Here is a 22,872-nt window from a genome sequence, read left to right on the forward strand (position 1 = left end):
ATTTATGTTACTGATTAACAGAAGAAAACAGTATTTCTTCAAAAACTTGCATTTTGAGTAAATTCTAAATACAAACAAAATTCAAAGCTAACAAAACATTCCAAAGTACCACATTTCAAGGATAAATCAAGTGAAGATTACAATGGGAAAGTAAAGCAGTTTAAAGGGTGTGAAGACTCGCGCGCAAAGAAACGTCTCATGCAGGTAATCTGACCTAGTTTCGAATGAGGTGTAACAGAAGTGTTAGACACCACCATCGATTCCAAAAAATACACACACAGCTTGCTACCGTCGGTAATTAGACACTAGTGTACAGTCGATACATGCAGATACTGTCAATACCCACAACACAGTGTACATAGCAGCGATGGACATCTCAGGTGTAGATAAAGGATAACAAGGGCTCACGTTTCATTACTTTCTGCATTTTGCAGTGACAAGAAGAAAACGTCATTTGCAAGCAACGGAAAGTTAACTTTTTCAGAGCGCGGCACACGGTTTTGGGCGAGTCTTCAATGCCTTTAACAACACCTACAGTGATAAAACCATAGACCACCTACTGTGATCCATCCCTTGGAAAATCTAGGGTTTAACCTTTCCAAATGGATGAAATTCAATGAACTATATCTTAAGTTAGGGATAAGCTATTGATAAAAGTTGTTCAACAAACAATGTGGAATAATTTTTTGTTAAGATATCAGTGTTTCACCTTCTGCCAGTGGAACTTAACCTTCTCTTGGTGAAAAAAAAATGCCTTAGTTTAATCAGTCAGTTGCCACTTCTAGTATTTCATTATTAATTCTCATAGCCTCACTTTATCAGTAACAGCTCATATATACTGTTTCTACAAGTAAAGTAGACTAAAACTAGGTACATCTGCTGTCAGACACAACCAAAAGGGGGAAAAAGTTAGGGAATAGGCACGGGACCCAGAGTCAATAAGGGGCCCAGGCAAATAATTGTACTCTTTATATGCCCATGAATGTGCTTCCCCTTTGGGAAGTGGGGAGGGGGGGGGTGTAGTTAGCGTATTGTATTTAATTTTTTCATGGTGAATCTGCACTTTATGAGTGTATAAGCGTAGCTTTTACAGATTTTCCATGCTTTTTTTCTTTCTTTGACATTGGTATTATTCATTATTGTAAATGTAATTGTAAAAAAGAAAAAAAATGAAATAAACGAAGCAAAACGAAACAAATGTTCTAGGCATTTGTAAAGACTTCAAAAGAATGGCCCAGTGTCATAGTTGTCCCTGGCCCTACGTATGAAAATCCGATCTTTGAAACTAATACTTCTGAACTAAGGAAACAAAAAATTTAAACTTTGAACTGTTTTGAATGAAAGATATTTGAATAAGCAAAGTAAGGACTTCAGAGCTTTGTTAGGCCATGTCATAATATCAGCATCTAAGATTTGCCAAGTTTAATGTCTGAACTCCTTTTAACTTCTGACCTGGCAATGAACCTTTGTATTTGGAATTGAAAGTTCCGTCCATTTAGCTATTACAGTTTCAAATACCAGCCTTTTGTAAATGGATACAATATAAAAAGTATCAGAAAAGTTAATCCTTTTTTTTAATAATGTTGTAAAGAAAATTTGTTGAATTCATCTGCCTGGACAAGCTGTCTGGTGCTTGAGGGGTTTGTTCTAGCTTGCAGTGATCTAGTCTGGTTAGTTTATATGTCTGTTGACCGTCACATTGTGCAGTGTGTACTTTTGACCATTCCATGCACAGGTTATTGAACTTCACACTCTGATAGGACAAACTGTTAGACATTAAATAAATTGTAACTTTAGTGGTTTCATCTACACTAGAGCTGAACGCCACAATAGGATCAAATCCTGAGGTCTGAAGGTCATCGATATTGTCCCCAAAGATGCAATATAATGCCAAAAAGGGAAATAATAGTCACTACCTGCTCATATCACCAATATTTTTTTCGGCCAAACTCATCCTCAGTTTTACATTTAATTATCTAATTTAACAATATCCAATAGGTTAGGAATAATTTGAACCTTCAAGAAAAAAACTTTCAGCATTTTAGGCAAAGTAAACTTTACTGTCAGAACTGATGACCATTCATTGTAATCCAGATAAGTTCTGATTAGTTCTAATTCCACTCTTACATCTAGGGCTTTACCTTCGTGTGCAGATCATGATTGCTAGCTAGTATCAAATGCAACCACCTCCTGGCTAGTCAACACATTACCAATTTAGGATGATATTTGCCTTTCAACTTACTTTCTTTTTCCCACACCCTCCAACTTCTCCCTTTCTGTTCTAATTCTCTGGGCGGCCATTTGGGCCAAAAATACAACAATGAAACGAATAAAGAAGAATGAAAATTGAAAAAGAAGAAATATGCAAGATGAAACAAACATATCTTATACCAATGTAAGAATTGTGGAAGGCTTCACTTAAGCAGAGAAATAAAAATAAAAAGACAATCATATGTAGCGAAACATATCAAACACATGCAACCAAAGGATAAACAAGGAGCACCAGGAAGACAAAATTGATCCACTTGTCAGAACAAAAAGATCAATCGCCACCATAAAGAGAAGATGTATTGTAAGCAGAAGAACATATGAAAAAATCAAAACAAACGCTCACAGGCGAAATGAACAAGTGCTCAGAGCAAAAAAAACAAGGGCCAGCATAAAACAAAGATGTAACATTCGCACAAAATCAAAACGAACGTTCACGTGAAACAAACGAACACCTATTATTATTATTATTATGAACTAAAAGGGACAGATGCCGCTGTTTTGGTGTTCCTTGATCGTGATATATTATGAAATGTAGTTACGACATCTTGTATGCACAACACTTCTGTCCAACCACGCTGCACTGTGCTTCACAAGGTCAGTGAACTGTGTGGGCTAATCGTCCTGTTGTCATTGTGCCCACAAGGGAAGTTTTTAACTGGGGCAGAGGCAGACGAGGCTGTTCGTTTTGATTCTGCCCCAATGTTCGTTTTGATTCTGCCCCAATGTTCGTTTTGATTTATGGGGAAAACTCTCAATTGTTGGGGCGAACTTTCATTTAGTTCGCCCAGTCATGTCGTTTATCTACATTCTTATTGTTCCTTTTCATCTTTGTTCTTGTCTGTTTGTCTCTTGTTTCATCATTGTATTTTTTGCCCAAATGCCCGCCCATACTCCTCACCTCCTCCTATTCCACCCCTCTTAGGCTACCATTGATTGAGTGTTGTTAAGTCTATCAAGGATTAAACAACCACAATTACAGGAAGTACAGCATGGATGCACATGCATACGTGCGTGAGCACAGAATTTTGTACTTGTTACCTCAAGGTATGTTTTCTACATCATGCGATATAACCAATGATGTTTAGTTATTTTGATCATTCAAGATGCGGTAATGGCCAATTAGTTGTTGATGGAATGGTTCAAGCTGCCACATCACTTAACACTGCATAAAAACCATTCATCTGCTTCCCTAATTGACTATAATGTGAGTTCATTGAAAACTGATGAAATCATTATCTGACTCTTTTTCTTTTTTTTTTGGCTTGTCATCAAGATTTTTAATTTATTTGTGGCATGATTTTTAATGTTATATATACACAGATAAAACTTATACAGAAGCGTAGATAGTGTAATGATCTGATAGTAGCTGAAAAGATTGAATAGTTTTGAAATGTTCAGTTTTAAATGGGATGCACTATTGAAACTTGGCTGAAGTCCATACATGAAGATGTCAGGAACAGAATAAGAGCAAAACAACGTATAGCATGAATCTCTGTTCTAATCCCAGAACATACACTATCGTTGTATAGAGTAACATGGAGATTACTGAATTATAATAATGTTATATTTGTTGCTTCATCAAGTGAATTTTTCAGATATTTAATTGGCAGTTACTGATAAAAGTTGGAGAGAAACTACATGAATAAACTAGAATCTTAGCAAGGGATGTAGGAATTGGGAGGAATGGGTATTACCCCTCCCTCTCTCCTTCAATAAAAACAAGGAGATACAGCCAAAGAAATTTCAGAGTAATTCCTCTTTTTAAACATGTTTTGTATGCTTGAAAATAAGAGAGACCTGAAAATGCAACCCCTTGAGTCCTCCACCCCACTTCCCCACCCCTCCCCCTCAGCATCTACATCCCAGTCAGTAACAGTCTATCCCCAATCAGCAATAATTTCAGAATTGCCTATAAATGACAAAACTCTTTATACCAAGATAGACATCCTCTTGTCTCCATGCTCCACCACTCCTCTCTGCTTGCAAGCATATGCTGATCGACCCTGTGATTTGAGCTCTGTTATCGACTAGCATCAAGGGAGGATCATGCCTATTGCTCAGTGTTAAAGTTGAAAGGTGTACAGGTAAGGCATTAACTTGAAAAAGTTGGATACAAGAGGTAATCCTTTATGGTTATACTTGTTGCTCCAGCAATGATCATTAATATTTTCTCTTGAATCTTTTGAATGGGAAATACTGCGTTTAAATCTCATCCCAAAGTGACGCCTACATTCCAGTAAGTTGTGATGCTTACGCTACTCCAAACATGTACCAAACATATTTTGTGTGAAAAACGTCTTACAAAATCTTACGAAATTTTAGCAAAAAGGATGAACATTTTCGTCGGCAAATGGCTGATTATCCAACAGCTATGCACCTTTAAATGTTCTTTCTATTACATATGCATTTCATGCAGAGAGGTCAGGTCAGGTCGCCTCAGCAAATTTCTGGATTTCTCACTGTCCCATATACAGTACCAGTATGTGAACGTATACAATTAAAGGAAAGTGTGTGTACACAGTACAGTGCATTATATAGTCCTAAGCGAATGTTATATAATAAGAGTTGCATATTGCATTGAAAATCTGTTTATTCAGCAAAACTTACCCGCTTTCCAATTAAAAGTGTAAAATGAATATTAACTTTACAAAATTTGCAATATAAATAAAGAAATCTTGACTAAAACTATCACAGTTTCCGGAAAAGACCAACCTCATTGACGTGTTGTCAATCATATCTATTTAGGATGTGGCAGAGAATATCCAGAGTCCTGGAAACTGATTGGTTAAATTGAACAACATGTTAACGTTACTATGGCTTAACCTAGTTAGCGAAATTTTTGGATTATACCTAAGGCCTAGTCTTCAAACACAGTGTAGGACTAGTCTATATCCTTTACTGTATTAATGCGCCCTGCATTTGCGACTAATACGACTAATACACCACCTACCGTAATACTGTATGTAGGTTCTACTATACTATACTGCATGCAATATAGCAGTACAGTACGTCACGTTATAGAGATGATTTGATTGGTTGAGTTCAAAATATGGATGAGAAAGGTGTGGTTGCATGCATAATTGTTTCGCAGAACAAATCAGTTAACATTTACGAAAACGATAATTACTTGTTAATTAGGGTTCCCTGAGAAAATTCTGTCACAGCAATCTTGCTTTCACCAATTGCAAGTTATAAATATGTGTATATGTATATTCATTTGCCTTTTACCTCCATTTCATTTACAGTCTGTTCATCCCTTTCGAGATCCGGCTTTAGGAATCACAAATGATTTCCTGTTGATTAGAATCATGGTTGATCTCTAGAGTAAGGCAAAATATGTCACCAAAACAGAACCAGTTTTGTTGGATACAGGTGTACACCTACAGTGGAATTACAACCTTCCTTACGGGTTTCGAACCTCTGGTCATACAATCAGCATCCATAGCCTAGTGGTTAGGGTGTCCCCATATACAGTTGGAGGCCCAGGTTTGAATCCTGGTGGAGGCTGGAAGTTTTTTCACTGTTCTGGATTTTCCAACTCACTACAATTTCTATATGTAAATGACAATGGAATGATCAAAATTCCAAATAAATGCAATATTTCCCTTTAAATTTTTTTTTAACCTGGAAATAATCTCTGTGTGGTGTTAGTCTTGATGTGGGCGTATTCACGGTCCATAAAAGGTGTGATGAACTTTGTATCACCAGCAGCAGACAGAGGTTTAGACTTCACGTTTTAAAGATTTCCGACTTAATGAGGTGGGTCTCCATATAGGATTTACTGGAATAATGATAATATCTACTGTAAAAGGGATCTCATATTGACCTCATTCTTCCTTTTTAAACCATTTAGTCACAGATGGAGGGAGGATTCCAAAGTTTTAATGTAATATCTGCTATAATTTGGTGTTGCATATGTGATACACAGATGATATCAGGAATTTTCCCAACATGGCTACATGTATGACATGCTTGTTATGAGCCAATCAGCCCCTCTCTGCCAAGACATTGTAGTCTACCTCCCATATTCTCTTTTGACAAGAGTACTTTGGTGGTAACAAATTTAAACGAAATTAACTGTCCACTGGGTCGGTCCGTTGCGAAATAACTTAATAGAAAATACAGGATCCATCCTTAATTACAAGTATGTTTAGATCCTTCACAAAATACGAAAAGTTAATGTAACGAAATAAGGAATGCGGTTCCAATAAAATACATCTATAGCGGTCGGATAGGAACGTTTCTCAAGTTGATAAGAATTATCCGATCGAAAGTAATAATAAGGCGATTAATGTAGGCGATTAACGTCGTTGGTAGCTTGTCGTGTTGAGCGGTCAAAGTTGAAAGTCGAAGTGGTGTAAGTTCGAACTAGCGATAACACAAGGGTAATTGAGGGCGCTAACAGTTGACGGTGTCAAATTACGCCGCTACAGTACCATTGCATCTTGATGAACTGTAATGAATCATCCACTATTTAGCCTCATCAGTAAATCTTCCATTCCTCATCAAGCAGTACAAAATATCAACACCAGCCCTGTGGGCATATTCCAACTTTCTATAAATAAGTTCATATTCTTTTAACCTCACTTTAAAGCCCTTTCTTCACATTCCATCTATCCATTATATTGAGTTATTTCCCTTTCTCCGAATCAATATCTTAGCTTCCATACACCCCAACCCCATTAACACAATCCAAATACTTACCTGCTTCTTTATTTTAGAGGATAAAATTCTCTCTGATATGAATCCCCCACCCCCCCCCTGTAATATGTTTGTTACCATATACCATACTTGTTTCCACCAGACTTATTCAAGCTCCCTATTAGTACATGCTAATTTAAACTTGATATAAAAGCCCTTAATTCCCAGTTTATCTATCCATAATCCTAAGCTCCAAATTATATCCCAACCCAATAACCCTATCCATTAAATATATCCAATTTCACCCAGTATAATCCTATACACATTGGCCCTACACATTACGATCTTCATCTATCTTCTCTTCTGGTATTATAAAAGGTCCTTGATAATATTTGGCGTTTCATCTCTAGTCTGTAAGAAAAGCTTGGTTGTGGCCCTTCTGTACTTCTTCGCTTCTTATTTGTGATAGTAATTGTGGAGTATAACTTCTTTCTGCTATGAATCCCCCAGCCCCAAAGCCTCTTTTATAACTATATAAAGCATGCCTGCATGCAGATCCCCATCACTAGGCACTGATCACTTTGCTACTCGAGGTTCACCATTTAAAGTGTAACATAGGTTAATGCATTTTATACATGCTTAAGTTAGTACTCTAGCTTACAGACAGATTATGCTGATTTTGATTCCACACTACTAAAGATTGGTCTTCGAATAATTAACTTTTACTTTGTGCAGTGGACAGAGTGGCTTTAATGCCAGTACTTCCAAAGCATTTAATTCCAGTCTTCCCCCATCCCTACGATCCCCTACCTACCCAATCCCCAGTGTGATCAGATCAATTAGTACAACTAATCCGCAAGAAGAAACAACATAATAACAAACACCACATGTTTAGCTCAGCTGAAAGCTGTCAGCTGAGCTACAGCAATCGTGCGATTCTGCCGAAATTCTATCACTTTTTGCCACCTTTTCATCAGTGGTTTGTGTGAGTTAAGTTTTCATACATGTGATCATATTTTATCGATTTGAAGGTCATTTGAGGTCTTGATAGGTCATTTTCTGAAAGCATAAAAAATGTTACTCCTAGAGTGTTTGTCCAAATCTACTGCAATGTTGTGGATATATTGTTTGAATGGTGGTGAACAATGTTATGTGATGGCCTAAAACAGGGTCTTCTGTAGAGTTTTCAGTTGTGATAAAAAAATATAGGCCACAGATCATTCAATGATCATGAAATTTGTTTTCAACTTTTTAGTATTCATGACCATATGCATTTTATAGTGAGTAGCAAAATGTCTTCCATCATAATTTTCCCATCATTTTGGGAAATAATCCACCCATGGGAGACTTTATCAAGTCAAATATTTACTTGTTATTCAGGCTTTCTATCTAATTTTTATTATCATTCTCTGTAAAAGGACTACTTGGCAGATTTGCAATTTGTACTTTTCCACAGTTTGTGTGTGGAATACAACATGTGAGAATGACCTTTATTGTTGGAGCTGATTCTGATTTCTGTTCTTTAACGTTTCTCGGTGGTACGTCAATTATAAACAAGTTACAGGTTGCTCTAATATAGTATAGGGGCAATTTAAATGAGCACTTTTGGGTCAGCCCAATTCAAACATAATATCCACAACATTTTAGCAGAATTAGCAGAGGAATACTTTGTTTTACTTTTTTTTCTTTCTATTATTTCATGCATATACCGTTGGTTCTTTGTTTTTGCAATGGGGCACAGTTTATCCCTAGATATAAATACAATGATATATTGCATAAAATAAGTTTGTGGCAATATTTCCACTTTGAAGGAAATTTCCCGGAATAAGACAATATGGGAAATTTTCAGGGACTAACAAGGGGCAGTTCAGATACACCCTACAGTAATTAGGGCTAAAAACGATTGAAATCAGTCCATTTTGGGAAATAGTCACCGCATTTCAGGAGGAAAGGAGATGGGATGACACCGTTATCTCGCCTTTGTCTTATATAGTTCGCACAAACAAATGGATAAACTGCTCAGAAATTTTGCCAATCAAAACAAATTTCTCAAACAGAATCTTAGCTGTGCTCCTGCAGCATTGCTGTTCTTGTCTATGAATGGCGATTTGATGTAATTTGGGATAGAAATGATCAACTTCACACTGCTCTCTTCTTCGGATTGTAACATTTTCGTTTACACTGCAGGCATTATCAAGTTGAATGTCACATGTTTATTTGTTTTTTTTCGCATGGATGGTTTCCTTAGCCATAATGGAAAGATGATATAATATGACAAAGTCAGCTTATTAAATGATTGACTTATCATTTATTTTTTATGGGGATTAAAAGGAAAACTGTATAAAAAAAAATGAAAGATACATAAATTATATGAATAAAGAATTTGAAGCGCAAAAAAAACACCAAAAAATGCATATCAATGTGCCCTTACACATTCAAAGGCTCTATACCAAACCCTCAGAACATTTAACATGTTACAATTATTTTTGCTTTAAAGATGACAGATAATGAATATGCATGTGTTTACTTTGTGCAGTGGGATATTTCTACAGCAAATTTCCTTTTTGTATATAAGAAATTTAGGAAACTGACAATGTTAAGCAATAAGAAATTTAGGAAACTGACAATGTTAAGCTTTTCTCTTCTGACACATGCAATAAATCTAAACAAAAGTTGTAATATCATTGTAGAAACTATTCAAGTTACTTCTACCAACTTGCATGTTTCTCTTACGCACCTTTTCAACAGTGATTAGTGTAGTAAATGGATTTTCCTCTTGCAATTTTTCTCAAGTAGTCCTTTCATCTACTTCTTGAAGGCAGACTATTATTGGCTTTTAATTTTTTAATTTTTTTTCTTATTCTGTGATCAAACTTTAATTGCCACTTTCTGATATGCCTTCACTTTCATGGTTTCCTTCTTAGTCTCTTACCAGGAACATATATGTACAAATAATTTGGAGGAAAATATTTCCCATAATGGATTATAATATGTTAAAAACTGGAGGAAAATACAAATGAGTTAGAAAATCATGCATAAGTCTGAGACAAATTATGTTTAAAATATGAGGTGATGACTGTGTAGCAGATGTCTGATTTGATACATCATAGTAGCTAATCATATATGTACATGTAAGATCTCGTTGCTGGGATATTTGCCCATCTTCCAGTCAGTAAGAAGAATAGACCCTCAACATTTGTAGAAATCAAAATAAAAGGACTTAATCAGCTTTACATTTTTTACTTATTAAGAGTGTTGCAGATGGTCTATTTACATGGAGTAGTAAAAGTAGGGCTCATGTAATATTTGACCCACTTGGCAGTCTGGATGTGCTTGAGTATAATGTTTGCAATTCATTCTTAAAAGTAGGCTAGCTTCTCTTCTGTCTCAGTAATGGGAAAACAAGTTGGCAGACACTCCAGTAACAATTTTGTTGCAGAATATTTGATTTTGATTTTAAGGGTATCACACCATATGATCCTAGAAGGTAGTTATATTCTCTTCAGTACTTGCTAATCCTTCTGTTTAGTGCCGTGATCTTCTTCCAACCATTGGCCTCTCTTTTCTCGCGGCTTTCAAGAACTTCATGATACATTGCTTCTTTTTCCGTCCATTGAACAGTGAACATTCTGCCCTGGTAGAAACAGCAGGCTTTCCTTTGCGTACCAAGCTCTGCTTTCTTGCCTGGAAGCATGTCTGAAACAGCCCTTCATTCTTCCATTCACAGCCATTTCTTTCTCCGTTCCAGATGCAAGAGCCGTACAAAAGTTCACAGTCAGTTACCTGAAGATTCTTTGCACTCACAGGATTAAATACGCATGTCTGGATATTGAATCTGTTCCTTGGAGGTTTACCAGTGAACTTCTCTCCACTGACAGGGTATATCTGTATAGGAAACATTACCAGATTGTGTGTTCATTATGTACACATAGGCATATATCACCTATTGTTTGTAATTCATTTGTAGGTTAGTTCTTGCTTCTATAGCTCCAAAATAAAATTTAGAAAGGTGATTATACCATTTAGCCATAGGATGACACACATTGTATTTCTATAGTTTGAAACAACAATAATAAAACAGCATCATCCATTCAAGTTTTAGTCATGTATATACTCACAGTACAGTTACATGAACTGTAGGAACCCCTCAATCCTTCAATCTGTTCCTCTTTTAGGTCAGACCACTTTTCTACCCAAGTACAGCCGGTGATTGCAGCATAAGTAACACCACTCTCGGATACCTCAATGGTGCCTGTTTTAAGAAAAAAGCCATTTTTAAGAAAAAGGCCAATTGTTTATAGGATATAGCTTTTATAGTGAGAAGCACTTGATCAAACAATGGCAGCAAAAATGGAGTAAAGTAGATGGATGTAGGAGCCACTTGCCCATTCCAATGGTGACATGATGACATGGGGTTAAGAGGGGGAGTTAATCAGGTTAAGAGGCGTAGTTAATCAGGTTAAGAGGGGTAGTTAATCAGGTTAAGAGGGGTAGTTAATCATTATGCAGCTGCATTCCAACACATGCACCTGAAAAGGCCTTTCCTTTTGACAGTTGGCTAATGAGTCTCCTAAATAATATTTTGGTTATAAATTGCAGCTAATCTTGATATAAAGATTAACCTTTTCAAATTTAATTCAAAATAGCTACATTCTAGTCCTTTCACATATTGTGTTGACAAATACTTTCACTTCCAAATGTACTTTAACAAGCAATGCAAGGAAATTGTTTATCTTGTTTCATCATTTCTTAAACAGCCACATATTACACAGATGGTTAGTAGTGTGTTTACAGCAATTAGCCTTCTCTTTTTTTCAATGGGTGTAGTCCTCCCTCAGAATTTGGACACTTCTCATTCTGTAGTCTTTTGTTCACCTCTTGAAATAATGTAAGTGAGAGTTGTATTTCACCTGTGAAGAGGTATTCATTGGATGGTTGTTCTTCATCATACAAAGAAACTCTTCCACATAATGCTCTCTGAGGTGTGTAGAAATCAAGAATGTCATCCACATTGGCCCTCATATCAGACTCTGCGCCTTTAAAGACCTCCACAATCTGTGCTGTGTACATCCAATAACTGTAAAACAGCTGATCCTCATCTGCTTCCCCAGGAGCTGGACTGTCATAACCATCAAGAAGCTCCACTCGGAATGCTGCAAACAAGAGACGGGGAGGTAGCAGGAGAGGATATATTTAGAAAGGACTGAGGCAAGGTTTAACCTCCCAAAGAATGTGACATTAAATTGGAATAACATACAGCACATCATAACAATCAGTGAGTAGAACCTGACGTAAACCTAAAATACAACATACATGACACATTTCATACATGATACATTACATACATGATGCATTATATATACATGATGCATTACATACATGATGCATTACATATACATGATGCATTACATACATGATGCATTATATATACATGATGCGTTACATACATGATGCATTACATATACATGATGCATTACATACATGATGCATTATATATACACGATGCATTACATACATGATGCATTACATATACATGATGCATTACATACATGATGCATTATATATACATGATGCATTACATACATGATGCATTACATATACATGATGCATTACATACATGATACATTACATACATGACACATGACACACATGACACATGACACATTACATACATGATACATTTTCTTTTGCCCTTTTCTTCTTGTCCATCACCCCGCACAATTCATTAAACTGTTAACAGGTTTTTTTGAAACACTGTAGACAGAAGTTCATATTTGAAGTTGTATAGTGCAAGCTAGTTTGTAGGTGATACAAGACTGTTCTTAAGAAATGCTTCTACAGATCCACAGTCAACACTGTGAAGAGTCAAACTCTGCACCATTCAACCTCATGGTCTCAACAGCCAAGAAAGGAAAGACTTTTCCTTGCCCCCCCTTCCTTTTCTCCATACCTGTCCTCCATCCCTCCATCCCTATTTGCAGTATATAAACAAATTATTAACAGATTAATTCAGTGTAACAACAACATAGTGACCATTAAAATGTGACATACATCTTACCAAAATCTGCTGAACAGAATTTATCTTGAGGGTGATGAAGCTGACTGCAGATACATTGTTCCTTTCCTCTGGCAGCTTGTATTAACATCAATAGACATGCAGGAAGAAACCACATGGTGATAACACTGAAAGATAACAGACCATCAGTAGACATGCAGGACAAAAGTACATGATGATAACACTGAAATATAATAAGAAATCAGCAGACATGCAGGAAGAAACCACATGGTGATAACACTGAAAGATATCAGACCATCAGTAGACATGCAGGACAAAAGTACATGATGATAACACTGAAATGTAATAAGAAATCAGCAGACATGCAGGAAGAAACTACATGTTGATAATACTGAAATATAATGAAACATCCACAAACAGTTTGTATAAAACACTGTACAATGATACCTATGAAAGATAAGAGAACATCAGTAAATATGCAGTAAGGAAACCACATTATGATACCACTGAAATATAATAAATTAAAAAGTGGTTGGACATGCAGTAAGTTTAGGAAGCCATGTGATGAGAAAATACATTTACTCCTGCTTTCTTCAATAAAATATCAGGTTGATGAATTGAATATTGTGATGTATATATATATAGATATATATATATATATATTTACACACACATATATGTCTGTATATGTGTGAATGTGTGCGTGCGTGTGTATGCTTGAACTGACACATCAATCAGGGACATGTATGTAAAAATAATATCAGATTTTACCTTGTAAAGTTGTTCTCTCTACATCAAAGACATAAGTGACAATTTCTGTCTGCAATCTTCAACCACTGCTGGTTGCAAGGCAAAGTTCCATTCAATATTAAGACCATCACATTAAAGAATATTTCATTTAATAGTAACATATGTACTATCATATTGTGATTTATTTCCTTAGAACATCAGTTGTCTGAATGATTATGTATTTAATTGGTTCTACAAACAAATTTGTACTTAAAATGGTTCCTGAATCATAGTTACGGGTCACTTAATTATTCATCCAGATCATGAGCGTAAGTTAGATAACTCTACCTGACCCATTTTTCCGGTATTTTTTGTGTAGATGTGGATGGTTTCCCCATGAACCTAGTCATACAAATTAGGTCAGGAAATACAAGTGTCCTGTATAGACTAATTCTTCAAAGCCGTTTTGTCACTGACAAATGTCAAAACATGCTGGGTTATTTTTTATGTCCTCAAGGGATTGGTTTGGGGACCAAATAGAAAGAAAACAGGATTTGAATTGAAAATTGATCAGCTTTTATATCAAAATATTGTTTTCCCTTTTTTTCTTTCATATTTTGTAGTATAATGTTTGATGCCATACTATAATTTGTAACATGAATACTTGGTATTTAGGTTAAAAAGATTTATTCTGAAAGGAGACAGAAGCATGAAGTTATATTTTCTTTAAACCAAACCGTACTTAAAGGGGTATGATTTAGTTTAACACAAGTCTGTGTGAGAGTGAGTATTAGTAGTCACTTGATGGTACCTATTTGTGCAGTTCCTAGCTCCTTAAACTAATTTCTCTATTAATGAGGTATAAAACAACAAGATTATTTAATAGTGCAAGTTAAGTTTAGTTAAGTTAAGTAATTGTAACCATATGTTTAGTTTTGTTGATTTATTTTTCTTTTGTTTTATTCGTTTTCTATACCACGTGTTACATTTATATTATGTGACATCATTTAGTTACAATTTCTTATAGAGACCAGTGTTATAACCATTGGGTGGTGACTAGCGACATTCCTACCAACGAATCCTTAGACCCAGCTTTCACCCTAGCCTCCCACCCATTGAAATAACACCATATTCCCTTTTTATACCCTTTGATTCATTTTAATGAGTTTTAGTGATAGATGTATCACTTTAAGAGAAATGAATAATATGTGATTATGATTCTGCTAAATCTAGACCTCTCAGATTAGCAATCATATCATCAAAAATGTACTCCATGAAAAAATGATGATACCCAGCTCTTTTCCACCACTTCTGAAAGATCTCTGTCAGCAATATGGACCTAAAATGCCAAGAGCTCCCTCAAATGGCACATTCAGTACTTTTTGTCCTTGGGAAATTTGTAATCTAAACATGTCATATAAGTCCATAAAAGACTTCTGTTTTCCCCATTGAGTTAGGTGTTGCCTCTGAGGAACTGACCTCACAGTCTGTGTGTAGACTATGTAGTCCAGTCATTGTAATTGATGAGCTTCAGATTTGTTAGGGATCGCTTTGCAAAAATTGAAATTATAGAAATACAACAAAATAAACTGATAGCATATATGTTTATTAATCGTCAACTTACATTTCAAAATAAGTAGATGTGCCTAAAGTCATCCTTTAATCAATTTAAGATTTCAAGTTTCCTGTTGGGATGCAACTTAAAATGAGTACATTTGGAGGCATTGATATACTGTTTACATCACATGCTCATAAGGTAAATTTGGAAGGTCAAAACGTAGAGCGAATACTGAAGTAAGTTAAAATATTTTGCCGTCAGTGTGTAACATGTGTCAGTGTATAACACATGTCAGTGTGTAACACGTGTCAGTGTGTAACACATCTGTTTGATTCGAGAAATCAATATCCATGCAGCAATTGAATATACATTGCACCAGGATGCTTTCATCAGTCAAAAGTAAATCTACTCCTGCACCAATTTCTAGATGGAGATGGTTTATGCAGCATGTCAGGAAGTATTTCACGTCATTAGCTTTGAATCTTTCAAACAGGACAGGATATTTCCAACAATTTCAAAGAAGGCAAAAAGATATTGCTTGGTCAAACAGGATGTCTTCATTTCCTTTGGACTTATTGCCCTTTTCTTGCCCTCAGATAAACTTGTAAAGAAAAACTAAATGTTAATAATATCGGGTGATATTCACCCTTCAAGTTCCAGTTTTCTTTAACACCACCTGTTGGTATTGATCCCCACAGATTAGGAGTAGGGGTCAACGTGGGATCATACAGGGCAAATTATCCAATTGTCACAGGAGCGTACCGGTTAATATTGACAAAAAATGGCATAATAAACAGCGTATTGAATGACCCCAAATACATTACGAAAATGGTCATGTATGCAAACACTGTAGCTTAATTCTTGCATACATTCATTTTCTGGTGTATTATTCTTTTTTTGGAGCAATATGGAGGTTCCTTAGCAAATTCTGATTCTGTTGTTACTACATGCATTGTGATACATGTTGTTGAGTATTGTGGAGGGGTGTATGTTGGGGTATCATGGGTAGCAGGGATACATTAGAATTGGATCTAAATAAAAGTTACTTAACTCTCAGGGATGCAAGGTTTTGTTTTTTCCTCTCTTTAAAGTTTACTTCATCCTTTCTTCAAATTTGTAGATCAATCACTTCAAACCAGTGTCGAGGTTCGTCCGTGGGCTAAAGAACATGTATTCAATTTCATTTTGGTCTTGATTTCACCAACAATGTACTCAAATCGACCTAGCTTTAGAAACAGCTGCTGTATTCAAACCAGCAATCTGTTGGGACAAAGTGGGCCTGGACAGTATCTCTGGGAGGTGGAATATTTCAGTTTGTTTTGTGTTCCAGTTTGATGGTCATACAATATAAAGCATCACAGATAGATGGACTAGGCCTACAATTATTGCTTAACATGCAAAAAATAATGATCTGATGTAGTAATTTATGCCCTGTAATATCATCATAACGAAGTGGGTGTTCTTAATACTTTATGTGAACTTTCCTTGAAAGTGACACAGTGTGTCATATAAGTATCCCATCTGCAGGGTATTAAAGCAATAATGTCCTATGTGCACCTTGGACTTTTGAAATACTTTTTGATGTTTTGATAATGTGCACCTTACTATGAAGCGTAAAGTGGCATACAAATTTAACAGTAGTTTCTAGTTTACAAGTAAATTTAGCCTAAATGGCATTCTTAAATACATTTGATGGGATGAACATCAGCATATGGCATAACAGTGTAAAAGCGATCCAAAATTGAAATGAAAATTAAGATATCACAAATATTTATGGAACCTTCACAGAGAAAACTGGGGCAAGGTGTGTAGAAAGAATGGGAAAGAAGTGTGACTTTTGCTGTAATCAAAGGTATTAAAATAGTGACAATTGTTTGCTGACCATTTTTGTGATCTTTTGAGCATATTTGGTGACAACACTAGCTTTTAATCCCACTGAATATATGCACTGACCTGTCTATGACCTGGCATGAACTTATATTGCTGGTGTAAGACTTACAAGCTTCTCTCAACTCCCACCATTCTGTACTCCTTTGTATTGTGATTAGTCTAATACAGTTTAACATGAATTGGGTGGTGTCAAAAGGAAATGTACTTCCCATATTAATAGGATTACACTATCAACATGTGCAATTCTACTTTATTCGTATCAGTTTCATTAATTCAAGGGCATGTTTTGTAAAAACCGTGTAAACTGGGCTCTGGTGTACAAATAACTTTACACTGAAACTCAAGCACTATTAAAATTTTGCATAATGACTGTAGTTAATCAGATATCGGACGTTAATGAGATGCTAACATCCAACCTCGCATTTAACTGTCAAGACTGTCTGGTTTCCTAAAAGGGAAAACAACTTTTACTGACCTTACAAAATTGTCAGGGGGTCAGCAGATTGCAAAGACGGCAATGACTATAACTCCGATCGCAAAGTCAGGTAATTACTATTATGGTAGATTCCTCCAACACGGCAACATACAGAAATGCTGTACTCAAAGCCGAAAACTTTGTTGTTTGGCCAGTTGACGGGAGACCATCATTTCTCAGAAAGGTTGTTATTACTAAAATCTTAGGGACTGCACTGTTTGTCAGTGTTAGAAAAATCTTTCAACAGGTAGAATAAAATTATCAAAGGAACATTAAATTGTTCTTTGAACTATTAAATTAGTAAAGGTTGATAATATAATCAGTTAACATGTCTTTAAATGTTAAAATATGTTGTGTTTGATATTGTTAACCCCCTATACAATGGTACATGTACTAAAGCTTTGGTTAATACCATTATTTGATAGGGGTCATGTAAGTTGGCTGTAATAAGAACAGAAATAGAAATATATCTATAACGACAAACACTGCTTGCCCTGTAGAAGACGTATTAGGAGCATGCATATTTTTTGTGTTCTGAAATAATGTTCTCTTTCGACTACTTTCATATATATATTACATGACAACCTTACGCATTACGAGTAGAACCCCTGTGACAAATGTTACGCGGATAGGAATTAAGTTCTTCAATACCGTCCTCATTTCCTTTCGGGGAAACATTTCATACTGTAGTGTAGTTTTGATTTCATTATTTATCTGAAATTATATCAATAGAAATGTTTAATATAGAAGGAATGAGGTGGGGTCGAAGAGAAAACACAATGTTTTATTATATGGAATTCATCACCTCCTTCCGTTTCCCACAAAGAATGTATTATGTAATACAAGCTCTTATCTTCCCTGTGTTCCATATGCAAGTTATGGAATTGCCCACAGGATTGACATTTGCTAGCTTTTGACAGTGGGAATAGATGTTAACTTTATCTGTTCCCCTTGGGTAAATTAAGCTATATCATTTGATAATATATCTAATTCCCTTTCCTTCAGGTGACCATAACCTTGGAAATATATTAGTATAGTATGCTCATGATAAAATCATATGATACACCATTATTTACTTTCATAGGAAACTTATCATGTTTAATGGTATTTTGGGAATGATCTTTTAAAACCCAGAGGAACATGATTTAGATAGGTCATAGCTTGTGACAACATTTTATTGTTCCTTTGAGGAATTATGTAAAGGTTTCAAAATACCAGGGAGTTCTTTAAACAAAGGAATTGACCTTTTGAGTAGACCTTTATGTGGTAGCTCCAGTTGTATTTAAATTTGTTTGACATTGCACTTCAAACTTAACACAGTAATATTGTATACAACATATTAAACAGTATCAGAACACAATATGTGCACATATGTATTATACAGCATTTTGTAAACTTTATGAACCTGAAGCAAACGAACCATTACATCGCTAGCAGGTTCAATGTAAACAAATTATTTTTGGAAAAGTCGATGAAAGAAAAACATGTTTATGTGAAGATTTTTAGATCAAAAAGAATGGAAGGAAGTTTGCATGGAAATCAGGAGCATGCTTTAATCTTTTTTAAGGAACATCTGGATTTTATTTAATTATATAAACCTTTATGTAATGGTCTGTTTCTTTCTTTCATCATATACTATTTCTGTGTTTATCAATTGTAATCAATCATAACAAAATTGCATTGAACTGTTCTTGATGGTTTATAAATTATAGACCTATTTATGAGATAATATTAAGTAGAGCAAAGAATAGTAATATAGAAAAAAGAACAGCAAATATAAATTATAAGGTCATATTAGTACGAAAGAGCTTTGACCTTTATAGTTGTTGTAACAGATCCTTTAAAGCTATAAGAAAAAATATGCATGTTAGGCTTATGAGCTCTCAGAAAGCAAGCATACGATACTGTGAGTTCACCATTAGTGTATGTACAATTTTGTTTCTAAGTTTTGAAGAAGACATTTTTAAAGCATATCTTCAAAGTTTCAAGTCCATTTCACAGACAAGAATAAAGCTTTGTGGTATTTATAAAATTGTGGGCATTAGAATGAAGCATATAACTATCTTTGAATGGCATTGGATGCGCACTAAACAGACCATAAAATCACAATTTGACCATTTAAAAAAAAAAATAATAACTCAGACTAACGGCTGGTCGATTTAATGATGCAGGGGACTTGTGGATAGGGAGGATGATGACAGTAGAGGTTGCATGGGGCTTTGGAACAATAATTCCACTCAAGCTGTGCTACAGAAAGAAGATAGATGAATTTATAAACGTTTTCCTGTATTCATATTGCAAGTGCAGTTACCTAGGGCTCTGTTGTATGTAGAAGAGGGCTAGGGCACAGGCAGTTAACAATGTTTAGCTCAGCACCTGTGAGAACTCCATACTGATACTTGTAATGCTTTTCAACATGCATTTCACATGATCAAGTACAAACTAAGTACTGCACAAAAGCATTGTTACTGTTGCAGGCATACTGTACGAGAATCGGACAGGGAGAGCAAGCTGAATGCTGCCCATATTTCAGCTAAATTGACCAATCAGCATACTTCATCTTAGCAGATAAAATGTAAGTGCACATGCCTTTACTGGGTTTAGCGGGGCTGAATGAAATTTGCCCCATAATCTCACGCAAAGGATGCGAGGGATGGTGTAATGTACAAGGAAACAAGTTGTTCAGCCAAAAAGGGCCACTATGTAATTTAAACAAACAAGCCTCATTTTAGAACCAAGGACATTTTGTTTAAATGCAGATATATAGTAGAATCATAAATGATGTGTCCATTCATCTTCATATAAATCTAATCCTTATTTTTAGGAATTTCTAGAAGGGGCACTGCCCAAGATGCCAATTGGCACCAGCCTGTGACCACTGAATTTATCTTTATTTCAAGTTAGCATCCTGTGATGAGATCCACAAAGATAAACAGTTTTATAATACACATTAACCCATGAGACCTAGTATGTAAACTGTATTCGAAGGAGATTTGGCCAAAGGGTTCCCATTTAGATAGTTTAACAATACTGTGAATAAGGATTTAAGAAGAATATAAATAACTAGTGTAGTAAAATTAATAATTACTTAATTACTTAATTAATTTCTTACCTGTTTGATAATGGATCTGTATCAAAGTAATCCTGGTTAATTCCCAGACTGTACTAGTTTCTAATATCACACAGTAACTTCCAGTATCTGTGTCTGCCCTGGATGGTATGCTAATCCCCAACTGACTCCAGCTGTCCAACCAATGGAAACTATATAACATTTAATTCCACTATACATTTTGATTCCAACAATTCTTCTCCAGGCCATAGCAACAGGTGTTTTGTTCAATGTTAACATCCTTTCCGTTTTCACTTTTTTTAAATTTGATCCAATGCGAAAGTTAAAAGACATAAATCATCCTTTTTTGGAAAGGGAAAAAAAGGAGGATGGATTGGAATAACAGGCAAATGAATCAAATGAATCAGTAAAAAGATTATCTATTTGTGGTGGTTTCCTCTTGAATTCTATTAAACAAACCAGTTGTCAAATTTGACAGCTAATGCAGAAATTGACAGGAAGGTCAGCTTTGTGATATGATACATATGGCAATGGGTGATAGCAATGAAATTATGTTTTTAAAGGGGGTCACACTTGTCTTGAAGTACGAGAATAAATAAGTCTCAATATTACTATCATAGTTTAATTTTGTCAAACCCAGTTTCCTTAAGTGTGAGATGCTTCTAATGTATTCCATCCTAACAATTTGTCCTTCTTCCTTCTCATTATAAGAGTGTGCTACATTGTAAGTCCCAAGGCCTCCTTTAAAAGCACTTTCTTTCACATCTATGTTGTACCATAGTTTTAATTAATCATGTATATCTATAAACCTAATCTTGTTGTGGAGGAAACAAATATTTGAAACAAATGAAATCCTCTACTTCAGAATGTTGCAAGATATCCTTGCCCTGTCCCCTTCTCCTTGGCAACAGAGTTATCAGAAAGCTGAAGTGTATGGTTAATATAAGCTAATCAACAGTGGCGGAGCTAGGGGTATTGGTCGGGGGGGGGGCAAGAATGGTCTGTAGGGGCGCTTTCGACACTGTCTAAGGGGAGCGCCACCACAGGTTGGCGCGGAGCGTACAGACATTTTTTGAGTAAAGATACTCCCTAGCTCGCCGGAAATGATCTGATCATGGAGCGGCGTATAACGTACACTGCATGCCTAGTTAAAGTTTGGTGTTTATTACTATTTCAGCCACTGCGTGTGGCATATCGTCTAAAAATAGATCGAAAACCATGCATGTACAGTTCTTGGAAATAGTTTCGTACAACGGAAGTGCCGATAAATTAAAGACCACCGTTAGAGCATTTTGTCAGAAAATTATACCAACAAAATGTGACAAATGTCAATAGGTAGATAAGAGCGCAATAAAAAAGTCAATAATCGCTAATAAGTAAAAAGTGGTAAAAAGCTGAAAAGGGCGCCAGCAGTCCATTTGGGTCCGTCAGGGGTGGCATCCGCCCTCCTGACTGTATGGACGCTCCGCCACTGCTACTCAAATTCTTAGTAAACACTTTCTTATGTAGGAAGCATAGGTTTTCTTTTAAACGATGACTTTAGGCAGAATTTTATGGTTGCTGTCAGTGGTAGTAATATTGTTACAGCTATTCTAATTTAAAAATATGCACTTTTAAACTATGTTTAATCTCTGGTATGCATAGTGACGGCTGGTACCAATGGGCATCCTGGGCAGTGCCCCTCCTAGAAATCTTTATAAATAAGTCCCATGCTCGTACAGTATACCTACAACAATAAAAACACTGCCCGTGTCTGTGTGTAACGTGACCAACTTATGTCTGACACTTGTTTTGTACAGTACTTAGGGTGTTAAAAGAAAAAAATGGTCAAAATGGGATTTTTGTGGTCTGTTTAGTGTGAATTCCATGCCATTTGAAGACAGTTAAATGCTTCATTCTAATGAGCATAAAAAGAAAAAAAAACAGAATGCAAAATGCATTGAGGTTTCGATGACTTCATTGCACTAGACTTGTTAAAGGTCAAGGGACATCTAGAGTTGACTTTCAATAAACGTAAAACTAAACAATTCTAATGTTAAGAAAAACCCCAACTCCGCGTCCATTTCCAAAGTGGTAGAAATTGGTAGCCAGTACTATTACGTAATAGTTTTCATGATGTCGGGGGGGGGGGGGGGGGAAGCGCAGAAGAGGGCAAACATGTAACTGTTCTGCGCAGTGTATTGAGTATGGAGAAATCTGTAATTAGCGAAAATAATACCTTC

General features: G+C 35.7%; 3 protein-coding genes across 9 annotated transcripts in view; 2 read left to right on the forward strand and 1 right to left on the reverse strand.

Moving 5' to 3' along the window:
- LOC139961180 (synapsin-like) overlaps positions 1-22,872 on the forward strand; it is a 545,708-nt gene that overhangs the window by 393,677 nt on the left and 129,159 nt on the right. The window lies entirely within an intron of this gene.
- Positions 1-22,872, forward strand: part of LOC139961191 (uncharacterized) — a 234,028-nt gene that overhangs the window by 139,401 nt on the left and 71,755 nt on the right. The gene's annotated exons all lie outside the window — the stretch shown is intronic.
- LOC139961168 (uncharacterized) lies at positions 9,196-20,973 on the reverse strand. 3 transcript variants are annotated; one of them, XM_071960130.1, is made up of 5 exons: positions 20,693-20,932; positions 12,971-13,095; positions 11,823-12,065; positions 11,031-11,164; positions 9,196-10,797 (listed from the first exon to the last, which is right to left on the reverse strand). In XM_071960130.1, exons 2-5 carry the CDS (start codon positions 13,083-13,085, stop codon positions 10,438-10,440), a joined length of 852 nt encoding a protein of 283 aa, XP_071816231.1. In that variant the 5' UTR covers positions 13,086-13,095; positions 20,693-20,932; the 3' UTR covers positions 9,196-10,437. The 3 variants fall into 3 exon arrangements, with proteins under 3 accessions (XP_071816231.1, XP_071816232.1, XP_071816230.1); XM_071960131.1 differs by lacking the exon at positions 20,693-20,932 and adding an exon at positions 13,700-13,816; XM_071960129.1 differs by lacking the exon at positions 12,971-13,095 and having other exon boundaries at positions 20,693-20,973.

The sequence above is a fragment of the Apostichopus japonicus genome, chromosome 20, assembly GCF_037975245.1.
Source record: "Apostichopus japonicus isolate 1M-3 chromosome 20, ASM3797524v1, whole genome shotgun sequence".
In the NCBI taxonomy this organism is placed as follows: Eukaryota; Metazoa; Echinodermata; class Holothuroidea; order Aspidochirotida; family Stichopodidae; genus Apostichopus; species Apostichopus japonicus.